This window comes from Mercurialis annua, linkage group LG5 (assembly GCF_937616625.2).
Source record: "Mercurialis annua linkage group LG5, ddMerAnnu1.2, whole genome shotgun sequence".
NCBI lineage: Eukaryota > Viridiplantae > Streptophyta > Magnoliopsida > Malpighiales > Euphorbiaceae > Mercurialis > Mercurialis annua.
In genome coordinates, this window is record NC_065574.1 from 16,298,445 (window position 1) to 16,319,430 (window position 20,986).

Below are 20,986 nucleotides of genomic sequence, written 5' to 3' on the forward strand. Positions count from 1 at the left end.
TTATTCAACACGGACATTTAAAACAATAAAAATGAGATTAATTAGGGTTCCCACAATGTTGGGCCTAATTTCCTCTATTTTTTATATAGAGCCCGTAAATAAAACTCGTCAAGTGCAGGAACTTCAAAATGGGTTTGGCCAAAGATTATGCTATTTCTGTTTTGGTCTTCCAACCGATCAATGAACACCCCTAGTTACAAACATGATTACATTACAAATAGAGAAGCTTTGAACATATATATATATATATATATATTTTGAAATCTGCGCATACTTATTAGATGAAATCAAAATGTATACGGTGGAGCATCATAAATGACAATGAGGATGGGAGAAATAGGCTTAATTTATTATATTACTTTAAAAAATAAAATCATAATGGTTGATGATCAAACAGTGCGAGATATAGCCCCGCAGTCCGAGGGCTGAAAATGCTAGTTGGTTGATATATATTATTTTATTGAAGTAAACACGTAGAATTTTGTGTATATAAATGGGGTATTGGCATGAGGAATTTACACCAAAGCTTGAAATAAAGCATTATTATGGCAACTAAAAGCTCATTTTTGTTAGTAATTGCAGTTCTCCTCATTATTAGTGCTGCCAACTCCCAAGATACTCCTGCGCATCTCCAGGTCTTTGATAGCAGTTATTTTCCTGATGGTTTTATCTGGGGAACAGCCTCATCTGCTTATCAGGTACAGCCTAATTTTATTCAAATTACTTCTGAAAATTTGCAAATTTTTATCAGCTTTATGGTGAATATAAGCGAATGAACTATTTTCTTATCTATTATAGCCAAATTCATCTTCTGGTTTCTTTACTCCTAAATTTTATTTATAAGTTCTTTTTAAATTTATGTCTTTATTTTATCTAGTTCATGTACTTCATTTATTATCGATATATATATATATATATATATATCTATCCATATATATATATATATATATATATATATATATATATCCATATATATATATATATTTATCTATCCATAACTATACTCCGTTTGCCACCATTTTGAAATTTTGCCGATTCGGTCCATCATTTTTTGGTGTGTTGCAAAATATATCCATGCTTAGTTTTTAGCTGATGCGGCGCAATAGTTAAGTAGGTTTAGTTTTTTTTTTACATACGGACGTATAATATTACGTCATGTCCGCTTTATCTAAGTCGTGGGTATATTTTTTTTTTTTGGACGGAGAAGGTGTGTTCATTACATTCACTGTGAAACGCACTAGTGGAGATTGAATTTAAACGTCTAACTTACTCGACATGTCGACAAATAATAGTCCATATCAACAAATTTGGAGGCGAGGCCAGTTATTTAAAAAGTACAGGAACCTATAAAATAAAAAATTCAAAAATTGAACCATATAAATAACAATATAAAAGCACAAGGACCTTTTGTTATTTTCTACATAGAAAATCTTAATCACTTAATGGGGACGAAAAAACATATATAGTCACAATAAATAGAACTGATTAAATAGAAAATGAATACCATAAAAATCTAGTAAATACCAAAAGGACCATATAAATATAAATAGAAAATGGAAAGTACAAATATCTTATATGAGTTTAGTGGAGTATAATATAATTATGCATGCAAAACATTGAATGTTGACTTGGTAAATTTATATATATTCAGGCTGAAGGTGCATCTGAGAAAAGAGGAGTTAACACATGGGATACATTTACCCATGACTACCCAGGTTTTTTCTTTCTCTCCATATCTCTCTTACTCTTATAAATATTTACAATCCAGCCCAGCTACTTATAATTGTTCATTAAATGTTGCAGAAAGGATTGATGATGGCAGCAATGGAGATATTGCCACTGAATTTTATTATTTATATAAAGTAAAAGAATTTCTCTATATATTTAATTAATTAGTTGAGATAATCATGAACATTGATTTGATGTTATTGATTTTTCAGAATGATACCAAAAGAATGAATAAACAAATGAATATGAATGCTTTCAGATTCTCCATTGCATGGTCAAGAATAATACCTAGTAAGTATATACATGCAGTTGCTCTGTTTATATATATATATATATATATATATATATATATATATATATATATATATATATATATATATATATATATATTATATATATATATATAAAAAAAAAATATAATTATGGGTCATTTTTAAAATGCTATGCAGGTGGGAACATAAGCGCAGGAGTAAGTGAGGAGGGAATCGACTTCTACAACAGAGTTATTAATGAAACTATAAAAAATGGTATTACAAATTAAAATTTCTTTGTTTCAAAGTTTATAGCTTAAATGAAAAATTAAAAATATATTATATATATAATACTTATCATCCAATAAATATTGACGTGGTCTTGTTATTTTCTCTCCTGTGAAATGTGAAATGTAGGAATGGTGCCATTTGTAACTATATTTCATTGGGATGTTCCTCAAGAAATTGAAGACAATTATGGTGGCTTTAGAAACTATAGCATAGTGTAAGCTTGTATTTACATATAACTCGACTTCTACGTTAAGTTACGCCGTAACGTGCAGTTGCTAATTTTGTAAATCTCCAATAGGTCCGATTACAAGGATTACGCAGAGCTTTGCTTCCAAAGATTTGGAGACAGAGTGAAGCATTGGATAACTTTTAACGAACCGCATATTTTTACTTCACAAAGCTATGATTTGGGTATTTTGGCTCCAGGCCGATGCTCCGCTTGGGTGAGTAAGGCTTGCGTCGAAGGAGACTCAGGAACCGAACCTTATATAGTGGCTCATAATTTGCTCCTTGCTCATGCCGCAGCTGTTGCATTATATAAGGAACAGGTTACTTATCTGTTATATATAATTTTTATTATAATTAATAATATAGTTAGGGAGATCTAAATTTATTTTTCCTGAAGAACACTTCATGTTATTGAGCCAAAATTTATTATCATCCTAGGGTTTTGATGGAGAAATTGGTATAACACTTGATCTCACATGGGTAGACCCTTACTCCAGCAGTATAGAGGATCGTCGATCAGTCCATCGGTACCTTGATTTCGTATTTGGTTGGTTAGTATATCTTGCCATATATTATATACTTTATCATAAAATTAACTCTTAGAAGATTTAATGGTATAATCTTACAATATAATAATCGTATTATTTGCATCACAGGTTTATGGACCCCGTAACCTACGGTCATTATCCAAGAATTATGCGCGAGTTAGTTGGAAATCGATTGCCAGTATTCAATAAAACTGAATCTAACTCTCTAAAAGGATCATATGATTTTGTTGGTATCAACTATTATACTTCAAATTTTGCCTCTGGCAATTTCACAGTTGATCCTGATCCAACTCATCTTAGATATTCAACAGATATGCTTGTTAATTTGACCTGTAAGTAGTACCTTTATTTCTATTTATGTTTTTGTTAATATAGTTTTCTTTTCCCCCCTGGAGAATGGACCGTATATATAATTTATGTGCAAATCATGTGTTTGTTTACAGCTTATGATATAACTGGAAAACCCATTGGAGTACAGGTTAGTGTTTAATTAATTTTTTATTTATAATGTATAGTGAATATATAATAATATCATATAGTATTAATTGAAATAGATATTCATGTTGAAGGTAAAAAAAAACAATTACGATTATTTAATTTATGGAAAGTGAATTTGCAGGCTTCTCCGTCATGGTTGTATGTTGTTCCGGAAGGACTTGAGAGTGTTCTAAAATATGTGAAAGATGTGTACAAGAATCCAATCATATATATAACTGAGAATGGTAAATGTCATTTTCTAATGAACAGTTTAACTAATTAATTTAATTTTATTAAAAATTATTGGTCTAAAATATTAAATTTTAAATGTGGTTTAGGAGTTGGTGATGCCATAGACCTTTCTCCGGAGGATGCACTTAAAGATAAATGGAGAATATCATATCATAACCAGCACCTCTGGAAACTTCTTAGAGCCATATGGTGAGCTTAAATACTAGTTTAAATTTTTCATCTAAAAATCATTATTATGATTATAAAACATTTGAATTATTACTTATTTTAAATGAATGTTTTATTTTTTTAAATGATATTGGCAGTGATCACGGCGTTAGAGTAAAAGGATATTTTGCTTGGGCATTCATAGATAATTTTGAGTGGGCAAATGGGTATACTGTAAGAATGGGATTTTATGCTATGGATACCAATAAGAAACTGATGAGAATTCCAAAATTGTCTGTTGATTGGTTTAAGGAATTTTTGAAAGACAAATCGGGCGGTCCAAAATGCAATATTCCAGAAGTGATCGTGGATTCTTCTTTAGAGGATGAGGAAGAGCTTTAAACATATTAATGGACAGATGAATAATCATTCTACTGGTTTTATTTTAAATAAGTTTGAAGTCCATGCAAACATAGTTCACTTCTCATGATGTTCTTTAAAATTTTAAAATTTTATGTTGGAATTTCCTTTTTCTTTTTATAATAATAATAATAAAAAAAATGTGTGCTTTCGTATTACTTTTCCTTCTGATTTTGCACTGAATAAATATTAAAAGTTGATTGCCAAAACAAGAGCAAGTGCAACCGTTTCATAGAGAAGAGTCAACACTAGAAAGTAAATAATAATCACAATTTAGGATTTTATTTTTATAAATTATAGTAGCTAGTGTTTACAACTAAATTATTTGTAAATACTAGGTACTATAATATTTTATTGATCATTATCGAATTGTTTTTTTTTTTGATGAATAATATGTATATTAAAAACCACAAGAAGTGGCAAAAACCTTAACTCGGAGCTTTCGCACAAGAAGTTCCACGTTCAAGGCGGCATACTAGAGGCCACGACTCCAAGAGAAGGTCAAAATATCACAATCCGGAAAAAAAGATATAAGCGGGATTTCTAAATAAATCCAATCCCAAACAACATAATCGAATTGTTTATAACTGATTATTAATCATAACCAATCTAAGGGTTTCTAATCGCCTTGAAAATACTCAAATGCTATGCTAAAACAAAAGGCTTAAAGTTTGAAAATAAATTGGTTACAGAAAGCGGGAATGGCCATGGAGATGCATAGTTCGCTCATACTTTTGGTAATTTGATAGCTTTGAACTAAAATAAATTTGTTGCCTTAGGAATACCTTTTATACCTCAAGACGTATCAGACTGAAAGATTCGGCTTTGTGGACACAATTAACTATAAGACATGTTGGTTATTAATTATATAAATTTATGAGTATATTCCAAGTAAATGTGGTCAAGTTATATAGGATTAAGCAGATAATCATCACATCTCATAAACATATATCGAAGGGACTAGATATAAGGAGATGAGAATGAGTGATGGAAAATAAAAGACTTATATGAATCGATCTGAATGGCATGGCAAGCAGAAAACATGTAGTTCTAGACAAGCATTTAATCCTGGGATTTCCAGCACATAACAGACATAAATTAATTTTATTCCATTTCCATGCAAAAAACCTAAACATGAAGTAAAAGTGAGATTGCTTTTAACTATTTAACATTTTGAATTTCTATACAACAACTAATTAGAGTTTTCATGGAAATCCAAAAGTTTGTAGGTGTTCAATTAATCTATAGCTAAATTAGTCTAATTATCTTAATTAACATGTTAATTCTGGATTGCAATATATTCAAATTAGTAAAATGCATCAACATACTCAATAAAACAGTTTAAACATAATAGGTTAGAGATGCTTTTGAACTTCTGAGGCGCTTGTCTGTGTCACGACCTAAGTTCTTAGCCCGCGATCGGTGCTTGGAAATGGGAGTGGTAGCTCTGAAATATGTAGTAAGCCTTAACTTTACCTTTAACTTTCATATCTCACGTGCCTGCTCATGTTTCGATGGAGACTTTCATCATTTTCTCTTTCATATAACACATCGTTTTTCATATTAAGATAAACGTTTCATAAAATATAACATCATAGTATAGAAACTCAACACATTTACATGACATCATAGTTAACTAATGCGGTTACTAGAGTATTAAAATTTTTCTTTACATAAACTTATCAAAAACTAAAATTATAGGAGAAATGAGCATAGGAAGTCCACTTTATAAAAAAACATGCATACTTTCCTGAAAAATATGGAAAAACAACAACTTAGTTAGAGTGAGTTTATATAAATTTACTAAAGAATATTAATTAAAAAAAATAAATTGCATGCCATAAACATCATATGCATATACTACCATATATGAAAACCAGATGAAACCTTTCTCCTCAATTCATATACGCTATTGCTATCATTTCGTATCTTTCATAACCAATGGTCCCAGCCACGAGAGTAGCTCTTATCATTCACCCTCTAGGCTTCAATTTAGCTATCAATGATCACCAGCGACATGGCCTAGGCTGCGAGCAACTCAAATAATCACATTGTGGGCTGCAAGTATATTCTAACAGTGACTAAAGACCATTCACTTAATCAATTTGTACAGGTCTCGGGAGATGAGGCTTCCACCTGACAGTCTCACATCTTTTACTTTATTACTTATTTGTCATATTTACCTTTCTCTGTATGCATGTGTTCGCAATACCAATGTGCACGAAATCCTATTAATGTCAATAGGCAGCACGTTCCATCAGATTCATACCGATATTCGAAACTATTTGTATGAAATGTAGTTTAACAAAGCATTTCATATATATATATAAAAATGCACTTTATTAATATTCAATAGTAAATATATAAACTCACAATTATTTTGCTAACTCCAAAACTTTTCATAACGATATTGCTACTCTGATCTTTAGGCTCTTGAGATTGTCAGATATGTTCATTAGTCACATGTCAATATCTTAACTTATAAGGATAACGATCTAACTCTATAATTGACTCTAGACTCATGCCAATCACAATGAGTTTTAGACGTTAGATCTAGAGTTTACGAATTCTGTCGACGAAAATGAAAAAAAGTTTTAAAGTGTTTATGAAATGAATATGAGATAAAACTCATTATCCCCTTTTCAAACCAAATTTAATTACCCACCGCCAAGACCATATGCTCTCTTGGCCCGATATTTAACATCTCAAACATCGTAATTAATTGAAAACATATTTAATCACATTTCATAATTGTAAATAAAAACGACATTAAAAAACAATTAGAAGCCCAATTGATAATTATAGGTTAGTGTCAAACCCTTGTAATATTAAAACGGCATATATGTATCGTAATCAAATATTTAAGCTCATAAACATTGATATGGAAGCTTATAAGTCATTTTGTAACGTTTGGTTCATGTTACATAAATCTCATCAAGATCTTGTTGTCGACGTAAAATTGTCAAACCATACGAATCTCGCGATTTCCACTGAAACCTCAACATTTATTATTTGACACATTAAACTCATTCTTATTACAACCATATAATTATATAACTCAAATTGTTAACATGTTATGTTAACTCACATTTTGTCAAAATTATAAAATTGTCGATTAACGACCTTCGAGTTTCTGCGATCTCTATTTAACACATGTGTTATAGTGGTAAAACATTCGTTTCATAATTAAAATAGCCTATTTTAACATCCGTATTTGTTGGCGCTGTAGGGAGCGCAAGTCCAGAAAGTACATTCAATTCAGAATCAAAATTCTAGTATCTGGTTGTTGATTATATAAACAACATGTAGGATCATCGTATTAACGAGTATAAGTAACAAGCATATATCTAGGAATAAAGAATAATGCATATATTGATTCTCAAATGATTCTTCGAGTCCCAAAAGTACTGAAACCTCGAGCTCGTCCAAACGAGTACGCTTCCGATTGAATTCTTGCCACAAAAGTAATCAACTCGAGTTCATTTTTTAATAGACACAAAGCTCACGCTTGATCGCCTTCAAGAATACTTTTTCTTGAACTCCTTCAAGTATCATGTTCCCGCTTAAACTCCTTTAAATTATCTATCAAATAAACTTCTTCAAGTATTTACCAAAAGCATGAAACAGAGCATTTTTCTTTGACTCATAAACACGATCAAAACTTCATCATTAATTATTAAATTGATTATTTCATAAACCTTACACCTTTGCACACACTTCTTTTATATAAGAATGATAAGCGCATAGAGATTTTTTAACTTCTACCCTCAAGACACATCATTTGCAAAGTGTCACACATTAGAACATTTAGTGTCACTTAAGGTTTAAGTGTCACACACTTAATAAGCCATTTGACACATAACCTCTTTCCGTGTTGATAAGATAATTAAATTATATAGTTAGAAAACACTTTGTCTAAATTCATTATCATCATGCATTGGTGCATATCCATATAAGAATAAGTCCACTAATTTAAATTAAATTAGCAACAGAAATATAGTATTTTGCTAATATTTGCCGCTAAAACGTTGTTTTTTTAGTAGTGTAACTAGATGTTGAACACGGTTGTGAATGATGATCGGAGCCGATGAAGGATCGTTGATAGTCGCCATCGATATGGACAAAATAGGTTTTTGTTATTATAATTGATTAACTAATTACTATATTTTAATTTGTTATTCCTTTTACATACTAACTCATGGAGTCTGCCTTTTTGACGGTAGTTAAACCTGCAAAATCGGGTAGATGTAATACCCTAAAAATTGGCTGTTTCGAAAATAAGCGGCGCGTCTCATTTTAAATTGTCAAGATGAGAAAAATAAGGAATTATTGGAAATAATCAAATAAGAGAGAACTCGATTAGGTCGACATTGAAATTTCAATAAGTAAATCTCAATATTGAAATTGCATAAAAAATGGAATTGGACTTAAAAGGAGTTTATGGAAAAATGAATAAAAGTGCATTTAAACTCAAAATTAGAAAATAATATATTAATTCCTGTAAAATATAATTTAAATAGATTATTGACGGGAATTAGTATTTATAAAAAGGATTAATTACATATAAAATCATGACCTTTATACCAAATTTTAAAAATAACATGACCTTTAACATGTCAATCACAGACACCACCTTTTATTTTTTTTCAATTTCATCATAGGCACATTTTTCGGTGAAATTTCACTTACTGGAACACCTTATGGAGCTGCCACGTGTCATTCCATGTCAGCAAAAATGCCACGAAAAGTCGTCGATGTTATTTTTGAAAATAAATGAAAGGTGGTGTCTGTGATTGACACGTTTTAAAGGTCATGTTATTTTTAAAACTTGGTACAAAAGTCATGATTTTTTATGTAATTAACCCTTAAAAATAATATCGAATAATTGGATATCGATATTTGTTAAAGCAAAATATGAATGGAAAAAGTAAAAAAATATGTGTTTTAGCCAAATTGAAAATTGAGTGTTTTTAGCCGAAAGTTGCTAAAATAAATCGGAAGTGAATTATGAGATATCTAGATAATATTACTTATTTGGATAATAAATAATACAAAATTTATCGAGGTTACCAAATCAGGTAATTGATCGATGAAATTGAGTAAAAAATTAGTTATAAATGTAAACAGTTTGAGTTAATTTCTTTGAGGACCAAAGAGGACTCTTTTCTATAAATATATAAAGCCAAGGGATTTAATTTTTAAATCAGCATCTCATTAATTTTCAGCAGCAAAAACTCGTTTTCCTCTTCCTCAATCGAAAAACATTCACCAAAACTTCAAATTGCCATAACTTTCTCATTTTCATCCGATTGAGACGATTCTTGCGGCCACGGAAAGAGGAGAACGACCTCTATTGATTGAGCCCAGAAATTAAAGTGGAGGAACTCATTTTATAATTAGGATTTTTGAGCTATTATTTCGGTTTTGGTTGTTAAGTTGGGGTTTTGTATGATTGATGTTTGTAGTGTGATCTTGAGCTTATATGGAGAAATATTGATGGTGATTTTTGATGATAAACCTTCGGCTCCTAAGAAATCAATCAAGGTGAGAAACGTTTTGAAATTTTGGTTAAGTTTTGTTTAATGAATTGGATGAGAAATTGACCTAAATATTCGGCAATTGAGATAAAATTTAGATGTTTGATGATTGATGATTATAGTTATGGAATTGTGTTGATTAATGGTGAATCATGAATAGAATTTTGAAATGCAATTTGTAAGGGTATCGGTCATGGAGTTAGGATGATGATAAACGGTTCAATTTGATGTTATAAGCTTTAAATTGAAGTAGTTATGGCAGAATTGCAGATTATTTTGGTTGATGAATCTTGGTTGAAAATTAATTAAAAATTTGGATGAAAAATGGTTAAATAGTTCAGCCATTTTGATGAATTCATGACTAGATGTTTTTGATAGTGTTTAGGTCATGGATTGTGTATGTATATGATGAAGGTAGTGGCTGGATTGAATAGATATGAAAGTATACTTCCGATAGGATTTAGTCCCGACACGTAATAAATTACGAACGAATTCATATGAGCTAGTTTGACGATTATGTGATAAATCGTTAAACAATTCTCAATAACGTATATATCATTGTAATGATGATATTAAAATATGGAAGTGATGAAATGAATAATAAGTGGATATAGTATAATAAGTTATTTGATACGGAAATCAAATAACGATTGAAATTGAATACGAGGTCGATAGTGCGACGAAACAAAATGCGATTAAAAGTCAATAGTAAAACGATATTGAGTTAAAGTGATAAGTTGCGATTGAGATAAGTCGACCTAAGTTTATAACTTAGGTATTATTATATCGGCTATACGTTTATGAATTGAACATATTTGATTTTACTTTGTGACAGACGTATCGACGAGTTTCATGATTGACAGCATCGACTTAGTGGGGTTCGGCCGACGTAAAATTATCGTAAAAATGGGATAGCAAGTCGTGAGTATATTTTACTTACGCGTATTATCCTATGAAAAGTATTTATATTTACTATATGAATAGTATTTAAACGCATTACATAAAAATATATTGGATTGAATTGTTTGTATTAGATTAAATTGTATTGGTTGGAATTGATTGTATTGGATTGAATTATTTGAATTAGGTTGGATTAAATTGTTTGGATTGTATTATTTTGCTTATAACTTGTTGATTATTTGCAAAATGTGAATTTGTATACGATCCGAATTAGTTTTGTGATCACATAATCAAGTCAGTCTTAGCCGATAGAAATAGATCAAAATAGACTAACTTATATCGCGACAGACACGAGGTTGAACTCGGTGGAATTATCTCGCAACCTGTGTCAAGGGAGTTTAACTCGGTGGAACTATCCCGGGATTCGCCTTAATTTGAATGGATATTGAGTGTGATACGAGTTGAACTCATTGGAATTATCCGGGATTGTATCATTTGGTATAGATTGAACTCGGTCGAAATATCCCGGGACCTTACCTAAAAGGACACGAGAATGTAGTACTCTCGATAAGCCTAGGAAGATTCCTAGGTTAAGAATTGTCCAGAATTAAGATTATGATCGGAATAAATTGTTTGCCTAAATAAATTGATTGAAAGCTATGTGATTGTATAATTGTAAAATGTTTTAAAATGCAATGCTTATTTTGATAATATATTAAGTAACATATATCTCACTTGGCTTAAAGCTAAGCCCGTTGATTTAAATATTTTTCAGGTGCCTAGACTGTGGACTTGGCTAGGAGTCCGTCTTCTGAACGGAAGTCAGTTTTGCATGTACAATCTTGACTTCCGTAGTTGCTGCAGTAGTGTAATGTCTGACCAGTGTCGTGGCCTAGTACAACAACGTGTTTTTCATTTGTTTATAGTTGCGGTCAGCATGTATATGTATGTTTGGCTACAATTATGATATTTTATTCCACGGAAGTAGATTGCCGTGAAGTGACCTTGAATACTAGTAGTATATGCCAGGCAATTACGTACGGGGTACGAAATTGATAGGCCTGAGCAAGTTGTATTATTTTACTAGTGTATAAATATATGTTTATTAAAGTGCTTCCATTTATAAGGTTATTATATGAATGTTTTTTGATTGATTTGCAAAAAGGTTTTATTGAATTTCAGGCTTGCTACGGGTTTCAAAACTACCATTCTCATTGCCTAGCGCTCGTCTTGGCTCAATAATTTGGGTCGTGACAGTAGATGGTCAATCGGACGGTGGTTTTCTAATTAACTCTCTGATGCTTATGTCAGTAATGAGCTTAAGGGAGTATTTGTGTATTGAATGTAATTATGTTTGTAGGCATGCCTCATGTGTCTATATAGTGAACATGGTGAATACCTTTTAGAATTGGAATAGGAAAGAGATTCCTGTTTAGTTGAATGAATCAAAATAGGAAAAGATTCCTTATTCAATAAGAGTTATTTAGGAGTTTGTTTCTAAATAGGATTATCCTACCATATAGGAATATGTTTCTAAGTAGGAAGGCGATTCCACAAGATCTGGTTTTCTAGAATCTTTATTTTGTTTTCGTGTGATCATGTCATCTATCAACACGCTTTAGACTTGGGTTTTACTGAATCCTATGGAATTTGCCTTGCTAGGGATTCGGACGAATCCTCTTAGATAGTCTTTAACCATGGCTCGGACACCGTTTGCTTTGGGAATTTAACCTTGGGCGAGTCCTTGGATTCGAATTGGTGAGCGGATCCTATACAACTCGGTTCATTATAATTATTCTGGAATTTGGTTTCTATCAAAGCCCCCCCGCAAGTGATCTAAAGCCTTGGTATTATTGCGTTGTTTAATTTAGCTTTTATTTTGCAACACTACTAAAAAACAGCCATTTAGCGACGGATTTTTCCGTCGCTAAATGGCTAAATTCCGTCGCTAAACTCGTTTAGCGACGGATTAGCGACGGACAACGTCCGTCGCTAAATATCTGGTCGCCAATTTTGCAGCGACCGAATACTTTTTTTTTTGCGACGGATTTAAAAAAATTTGCGACGGATTTTGCGACGGATTTAAATCCGTCGCAAATTTTTAAAAATAAAAAAAATTATTTTTTAATTAAAATCGTAAAATGAAATATTATTTAAACGGTCAACCACCGTCACACACCCACTGGCTATACAACACACACCCGCACTGACCCGCAAATATCGCAAATTTTCCAACTTCCCAGTAGGTCACCCATCCTTCACATTACTCCCATCCACTCCTCTTTAACTTTGTAGTTCCCCCGCGCGTGACTCCAACTTATCCAGCTCAGATTCTTATTTTATATCTATGTATATTATATTTAAATATAACAAAAAGATACTCCCGCAATTTACTCCCATATTATATAAAATAATTATTTTTTCATACTAATTATTTTTAAATAAAATAAATTATTTTTTAATAATTATTTTAAATAAAAACAACAAGTTATTAATATTACACTTTACTCCCACATTCTAATATAATAATTTTGTTATAAATAATTATTTTATTAATAAATAATTATAATAAATAATTAATTATTTTTAAATAAATAATTATTTTATTAATAAATAATTACAATAAATAATTTTTTAATAAATTGTTTTATAATTAATATTGTTTTTATTAATAAATATTTGTCTTAATAAATATATTTTTTAATTATAATTTTATTAATAAATATATTTTTTAATAAATATATTTTTTAATTATAATTTTTTTAATAAAAATAATACTTTTAGCGACGGATTTAGTAATCCGTCGCTAAAAGTTAGCATTTAGCGACGGATATGGTATTCCGTCGCTAAATGTATTACTTTTAGCGACGGATTACAAAATCCGTCGCTAAAAGTGAAAAACAAATTGGCGGGATTCATCCCGCCACTTTTAGCGACGGAATTTCCGTCGCTAAAAGTGGCGGGATTCATCCCGCCAATTTTCTTTAAGATTTAGCGACGGATTTTGAATCCGTCGCAAATTTTGATTTTAGCGACGGATTTCAAATCTGTCGCTAAAATCCGTCGCAAATCGACTGTTTTCTAGTAGTGCAAGTCGTTTTATCTTCTGGGTGCATAATTTCGCTTGTCTTTTAAATCTTTAGGATTTCCTTAATTTTTTATTTTTTCGGCACATGTTTGCATTGTCTTTGGATTTGAGCCATGTGTCGCTTTGTTTGACACGTCGCATTCATCTGTTGTGATATGCATGGATTCTACCCTTCAGTTTCCCAACCATTATCATTGTTATTTTTTGGAATTCGTAGATGCCTATATATTCTTTCTTCTTCATCTTCTAGTCGCTTCATATCTCTCTTTCAACCTTGTATACTTAATTTTCAGGTATTTGAATCTTTCATTTGGATTTTTCTTCGATTTGTATTTCCAAACCTTTTGAGGTGAGCGTTCCTATGTTCTTTTTTAGGATGGCCACGATCTCCTTTTTGAATTTGGGGTCTATTCCCACCCTAGGTTCACATTGCTTTCTGCATTTAGCTCCAGCTTTTACATCTCGCCTTTTGCGACGCTTTCCTTTTCCTCTATATCATGGTTCAAGATTTCTTCAATTGGCATTATTTCGAAGGATTCCTTTATATATTTGTTGTAGCACTTCCTGGCTGTTGTTTGACTTCCTTTTACTGTGATAATTCCTCCCCTGGTTGAAATTTTCATTGTAAGTGCTTTTATGTTGGTGACAGCTGCTGAATCGTGGAAGAAGGTTCTACCCATGATGACGTTATACGGTATACCAATGTCCATTATGCTATTCATGTACGACTCAGTTCATTATATTTATTCTGGAATTCAATTTCCATCATTAACAATTAATTTTATTTTATTTTTATAATAATATATGACTATATCTTTCACATATAAATAATTAATTATATAAATTTATAGAAAATTGAATGAATTTTTTGAATTTTAAGTATAATTAATCATTAATATCAAATTTAATTTATATAAAAAATTAAAAAAAATTAACCAGCCAAGCTAAAATTGTAAATCATACTTGACCGTTTGAAACAAGCTTAGAACCGCTTGAGAGGCGGTTCAAGACCAGCTCAAATGTTCCATGAACTGTGAACCGACGGTTATGGTTCACCCTAATAATAAGAAAATGGAGTCACTAAAATAATTGAAAATAAAAATATCATGTGGGGATTTTAGAGTAATTTGTTCAATTGTTTTACTAAACTAATAAAATTATGTTTATATAAGAAAATGGTAAATTCCAAATCCATATCAAAATCTAATTAGAATAGGAAGTAATGAAGAAATTAGAAAGTGTTAATATTTTACTATAAATGAAAGAGTTATGTTAAATAAGGAAATATTAGATTTTTTTATTAAAAAATATATAAAACTATTTGAGTATAATAATGCAAAAATTTGTTTTCATAATGCATATGCATCATTTAAATAGTTTTACCTAATAGATCTTACTGATTTATCGTCAATTAATTTTATAATTTTAAATTTATAGAGTTTGTTTGATTAGGATGTAGTAAATTTTTTAATATAAATGATAAAATTGTGTTTATATAAGGTAGTAAATTTCAAATTCCAAATTCATATCAAAATCTATTAGAATAGGAAGTAATAAAGGAATTAGAAAGTAGTAATATTTTACTATAAATGATGGAATTATGTTCAGGATGATAGGCTGAAAAACTACCAAGTTTTACTTATTTTTTGCAATAGCATCTCGATCTTGTAAAACGATCAATTTTACTCTATTTTGTATTTTATAATTTGCAATTGCATCCTAAATCAAAAAAATTAGATAGAATAAAGTTAATATTATACAAAATAATTCATCAAAAGAAATTACACAAATTAAACTACAGATATTACAACTACTGTCACGACCCAAATTATTGAGTCAAGACGAGTACTACGATAATATAATAATTTATAAAAAAAAATAAGTACTATAATTAATGTGTCACATTATGGGTCGCATACTAGAGCACGTAAAACAATACTAGCATCTGAAAAAAGTATATAGCTAGGTCAATTTTCAGTTGGTTAAATAATTATTTAAAAAACCAATGAGGCTATTGGTTCCTGGTTAAAACCAGTTTGTCCAATTCAATCCGATTGAACCAAATTTCTACAAAATTAGCTGGACCGAGTAGCTGGTCGGTTCTCGATTTAACTATTTTAACCGGCCGGTCCTATCTAATATTTTAAGTAAGCGGTTTAAATTACTTTTATTATCAAAAGATGCCTACACCTACGTAGTACGTACACAATATGAAATTGCTAGAGTTGTTTAAATAGACCATTGAGGATGACTATCTTTGTTAATATACAGAGAGAATAAGAAGAAGAAGAAAAAGAAGAAGATGTTGAAGAAGAAAAGCATTCCAAGTATCGATGTATCCGATTTTCCGGGAGAGTTCGAAAGACTAAGAAACGCATCCGAAGAGTGGGGATGTTTTAGAATCTATAATCATAATATCCCGTCAACACTCTTGTTGGAGATGAAGGATGTGGTCAGATCACTGTTGGACCTTCCCATGGAAGTCAAGAGTCGCAACGCTGCTGTAGTAGCAAGCAGTGGCTATGAGCGATCCAGCCATACTAAACCTATGTATGAGGCTCTCGGTATTTTTGACATTGCTTCCTCCCATGCTGTCAACTCTTTTTGCTCTCAATTGGATATTTCTACTTATCAAAGGTATTTCATTTTCCATACTATACCACATAACTTTTATTGATATTATTATTCGGGGGCAATTAATTAAAGAGTTATTATACTTTTCGTTATTGACATTTTTGTTTATTGAATTTTAATATATATAAATTGGTTACCGTACTATATTTTTAGTGAATGCGGTAGATTTCCAAATGAAATTCGGCTAAGTTATTACTACATCACTGCCCATATTATTATAAACTGGCTTTCACATAGCATAAATTGACGGGCTTTCATAAGACGCATGCCAAAGTCAATAAAAGTATAGTAAATGAGCTATAGCTCAAATGGTATAAGCTCTAGGCAGCAAACTGCTAGGTCGTGGGTTCAATTCCTTCCACAAGCGCTCTCCCCTCTCCAATTATAAAAAAAAAAAAAAAAAAACGGTATAGTATCCTTAACCAACTTATAACGTTTTGAAATTCGGTAACCAAATTGCAAATAGCAGAAAGTACGCTAACTTTCAAAATCAATTACCTCATTAGTCGATACCATATTTATATCAAAGACCGGAATAACCTTTTACCCATATCTTTTAAAAAACTATTGTTTCGACAATTTATCGATATGGTGATGGTTGGTATGATATGCAGGAAGGTGATATCCGAGTATGCGAAAGCGATCCACGAGCTATCAATGGATTTGGCGGGTAAGCTAGGCCAAAGTATAGGGATGGTGAGAAGTGATTTGTTCGAGGGATGGGCTTCTCAATTTAGGTTTAACAAGTATGACTTCACTTCAAAAACGGGCCGCAGTGGAGTTGAGATGCACACAGATTCTGGATTCTTAACCATATTGCAAGTTGATGAGAATGTTAGCGGTCTTGAAGTTATGGACAAGTCTGGTTCATTTATCCCTGTTGATCATCAACCTGGAACCCTCCTTGTCAATCTTGGCGATGTTGCTAGGGTAAGCCTTTATCCCCGTTAACTTTTATTTTCCCAAAATAATTTGATATTCATACCTATAATGAAATGAAGATATTTATAAGGTAAAATGTATTTGTACAACTTAAGCCTGTTTTTCAAATATACAATCATTTTTTCGACATTTACCAATATAGTCCTAATCAATTTAGAGCCGATATTATGGCGCGATGTAACATATGCTACTTATGTATGGTTAGTTTTGTGCATGTAGACGTATAACATCGTATCACATCAGCCGCAAATGATATATTTGGCAAATGCTGAAAAAAGGATGCAATATACATTTTTTAATATATTATGGTTAAAATAGATTTATACATAGCTATGCCTAAATTGATAGACATATTTTTTAAAAAAAAATTGACAGCTTGAATTGTCAATTTTAATTACTAATCCACACAATTATATCCAAGCAGTGAATTTAAAAATGGGAGATCTATTTTTTAGTAATAAAATATACTTTGATCACTTAACTTACTTTTATGATAAATTGTGAATAAAATTTTCCTACAACCATTGACATGACATTTGTTGATTGAACTCTTTTAATATATTTAATATATCTACAAAATTATAACTTTAGTTCCTATATTTTGTTAGAAGTTATATTTTAATTATCTAGAATAATTTTTTTTTTTCAAATAATACTCCTAAAACTATAATTTTTATTATTATTTTATCATAAATGACAAATTAAATGAATGAAAATTAACTCATATATTGTTAATAAGATAGTCTAAATTTTAATTTACTATTATAACAATTATCTAAGAGTAATTTATCATAATTTTAAAAAATAAAAATGGATGAAATATATGCTTATCTAAAATAATGTATATTTTAAAAAAAATTATTAATAAAAGTTTTTAGTAGCTGAACTTATAAATAATTATTATTAGTTAACTAATTTAATAATCTTTGTTAATTTTTTTTTAATTTTATTCCAACTAGCATTTTATTATATGCAACACTACCGTCTAAAAAAACTAAAATATAGAGAAAGATTATCAATTGTAAATAAATAATCATACTACTATTCAATATGCAATTTTAAAAGGCATAAATTGTGCGAACATATTTTATGTAAAAGATGGGAATTAAAAATGTAATTTTATAGATATATGAAATGTATTAAAAGAGGCCAATCAACAAGTGTCATATCAATGGTTGTAGGAAAATTTTATTCATAAATTATTTCATAATTGAAATATAATTTTTTAAAAAAATTTAAAACTATCCATCTAATTTAATAAGATTTGCTTATGATTTTATTAAAATGCTTTTGTTATTATTAGAATTTCATAAATTATTTCTTCAAATATAGACTAGTATATCTTAGAAATAATATGAGATGCATAATAAGATATAATATTGAAATTTCATCTTAGATATAATTGTAAAGATTACCAAAATTGACAGATCAATATTGAAATCAATTTTTAGAATTTATTTTTTGTCAATTTAGCAATATCTATGAACAAAAAAAATGCCAATAAATCACTGTGTTGGTCTAGCAATTTTACTTTTTGAATCAACTATTCCAAACAACAAATAAAACTAATGAACGACCTAATTAATAAAAGGGTTAATTAACGTTAACCAATTCGTTTACGTCGGAACTACAGTTTCCCTTTGTAATTTTCAAAAATCACTATTTTTCTCTTGGCTTTTATGTTTTATATAAATGAAATCCCTTTATAAAAGTGAAATGGGATGTATTTAATCATTTTATATTCTTTTAATGATTATATTTTATAATGCTATATGAACGAACAATAGGCATGGAGCAACGGGAGACTTTGGAATGTAAAGCATAGAGTGCAATGCAAGGAAGCAGCAGTACGATATTCAATTGCTTCATTTCTCCTCGGACCCAAAGACTCAGTTGTGGAGGCTCCGCCCGAACTTCTTGATTTCGAAAACCCTAGACTTTATATCCCTTTCACTTTTAATGATTATAGAGAGTTTCGTTTGAAAACTAAACTAATAACAGGCCAAGCACTCGAGCTTATGCGTATTAACGCATGATGAGACCTCAAACATTTTACTTATTTAATAGCACATCAATGAGCTCTTCCATTGCAGCATATTAGTGTAGCAAATGGATTCAAATTGGATATGATTCTGAGTTGCTTCATCTTCTATTTTCTGTTCAAAATTATTTATGTTAGTAGCAAATATTTATCCTTTTATCATGCTAATTAGTTGCTTTGTAATGCCTATTTTAATGGCACATTTCTGCCTTCAATAACAAGCAAGAATCACTTGAAACATTAAGTCTTCAAATATGTACTTTTCTATATTGCTTTCATTATCAACTCTATATTCATTTATCCAGCTTTTAGGTTGTAATTGGGAGTCTAATTCATGGCAACTAAAATTCAATATTGTGAACATTTGCTAACCATAGATTTTGATATCCAAAGGTGAAAGTTTTGAAATCTAGAGTATAAAAAAAAAGACTTTGTTTAGACCACAAGGTCCAAATTGGGTATCCTGAGCCAGATGAAAAGGCAAGTGTTACTGAGTTTAGGATTAAAATATTTTGTTTAGACTTTGTTATTGTAGAAGTGTTACTGAGTTTAGGATTAAAATATTTTGCTCTATCGAGTTAAAAACCTTTTTTTTTATAATTGGGGAGGGAGAGAGTTTGTGGGAGGATTTTGTTAGTGATATGCACTAGGTCAATCATGTTTGACCATGTTTTGACTTTATTATTTTGGGTGCAAATGGGTCTTCAAAATGAAGACTGACATGGATGGCAATGTGCATACCTATAAAACAAGACTAGTTGCAAAAGGTTTCAGACAAATACATGGTATAGACTATGATGAAACCTTTTCACCAGTTGCTATGCTCAAATCCATTCGAATTCTTCTTGCCATAGCTGCATATTATGACTATGAGATATGGAAAATGGATGTCAAAACAGCGTTTCTTAATGGAAACTTACTTGAGGATGTGTACATGACACAACCTGAGGATTTTGCCAGTCTAGAGAATTCTGGAAAGGTTTGCAAGCTTCAAAAATCCATTTATGGATTAAAGCAAGCTTCTCGGAGTTGGAATTTTTGTTTTGATGAAGCAATCAAAGAGTTTGGATTCATCAAGAATGAAGATGAACCTTGTGTATACAAGAAGGTTAGTGGGAGCGCGATTGTTTTCTTAGTGCTTTATGTTGATGACATACTACTAATTGGAAACGACATTCCTATACTGCAAAATGTTATGTCATGGTTAGGGAAGTGTTTTTCAATGAAAGACTTGGGCGATGCTGGTTATATATTAGGCATCAATATCTATAGAGATAGATCTAGAAGACTCATTGGCCTAAGTCAAAGCACTTATGTTGATAAGGTATTAAACAGTTTTAGTAAGCAAGACTCCAAGAGAGGATTCTTGCCAATGTCACATGGCATCAGTCTCAGCAAGACTCAGTGTCCTAAGATACAGGATGAGCGAGACCGCATGAGTAAGATTCCATATGCTTCTGCTATTGGATCTATCATGTATGCAATGTTGTGCACTCGACCTG

At 30.6% G+C, this 20,986-nt stretch overlaps 3 protein-coding genes across 3 annotated transcripts; all 3 read left to right on the top strand.

Annotated features, from left to right (window-relative positions):
• Positions 1-531: 531 nt before the first annotated feature.
• Positions 532-4,500, top strand: LOC126680297 (beta-glucosidase 24-like). The gene is made up of 13 exons (XM_050375399.1): positions 532-698; positions 1,652-1,715; positions 1,804-1,862; positions 1,941-2,019; positions 2,178-2,255; positions 2,397-2,484; positions 2,569-2,818; positions 2,937-3,049; positions 3,155-3,378; positions 3,490-3,524; positions 3,666-3,768; positions 3,862-3,964; positions 4,081-4,500. The coding sequence occupies exons 1-13, from the start codon at positions 546-548 to the stop codon at positions 4,322-4,324; spliced, it is 1,593 nt and encodes a 530-aa protein (XP_050231356.1). The 5' UTR covers positions 532-545; the 3' UTR covers positions 4,325-4,500.
• An 11,547-nt stretch (positions 4,501-16,047) lies between these two features.
• Positions 16,048-16,748, top strand: LOC130015535 (2-oxoglutarate-dependent dioxygenase DAO-like). Its single transcript, XM_056105867.1, has 3 exons — positions 16,048-16,061; positions 16,139-16,504; positions 16,655-16,748. The coding sequence occupies exons 1-3, from the start codon at positions 16,048-16,050 to the stop codon at positions 16,746-16,748; spliced, it is 474 nt and encodes a 157-aa protein (XP_055961842.1).
• Positions 16,749-17,089: 341 nt separating this feature from the next.
• LOC126679739 (2-oxoglutarate-dependent dioxygenase DAO-like) lies at positions 17,090-19,479 on the top strand. The gene is made up of 2 exons (XM_050374709.2): positions 17,090-17,431; positions 19,231-19,479. The coding sequence occupies exons 1-2, from the start codon at positions 17,090-17,092 to the stop codon at positions 19,477-19,479; spliced, it is 591 nt and encodes a 196-aa protein (XP_050230666.2).
• Positions 19,480-20,986: the final 1,507 nt, after the last annotated feature.

Coding starts and splice junctions, on each gene's coding strand:
- LOC126680297 (XM_050375399.1), top strand. CDS start 546: ATGGCAACTAAAAGCTCATTTTTGTTAGTAATTGCAGTTCTCCTCATT. Junction 1,716..1,803: donor ATTTACCCATGACTACCCAG/GTTTTTTCTTTC, acceptor TAAATGTTGCAG/AAAGGATTGATGATGGCAGC. Junction 2,020..2,177: donor ATGGTCAAGAATAATACCTA/GTAAGTATATAC, acceptor AATGCTATGCAG/GTGGGAACATAAGCGCAGGA.
- LOC130015535 (XM_056105867.1), top strand. Junction 16,505..16,654: donor GATATTTCTACTTATCAAAG/GTATTTCATTTT, acceptor CTATATTTTTAG/TGAATGCGGTAGATTTCCAA.
- LOC126679739 (XM_050374709.2), top strand. CDS start 17,090: ATGGTGATGGTTGGTATGATATGCAGGAAGGTGATATCCGAGTATGCG. Junction 17,432..19,230: donor ATCTTGGCGATGTTGCTAGG/GTAAGCCTTTAT, acceptor AACGAACAATAG/GCATGGAGCAACGGGAGACT.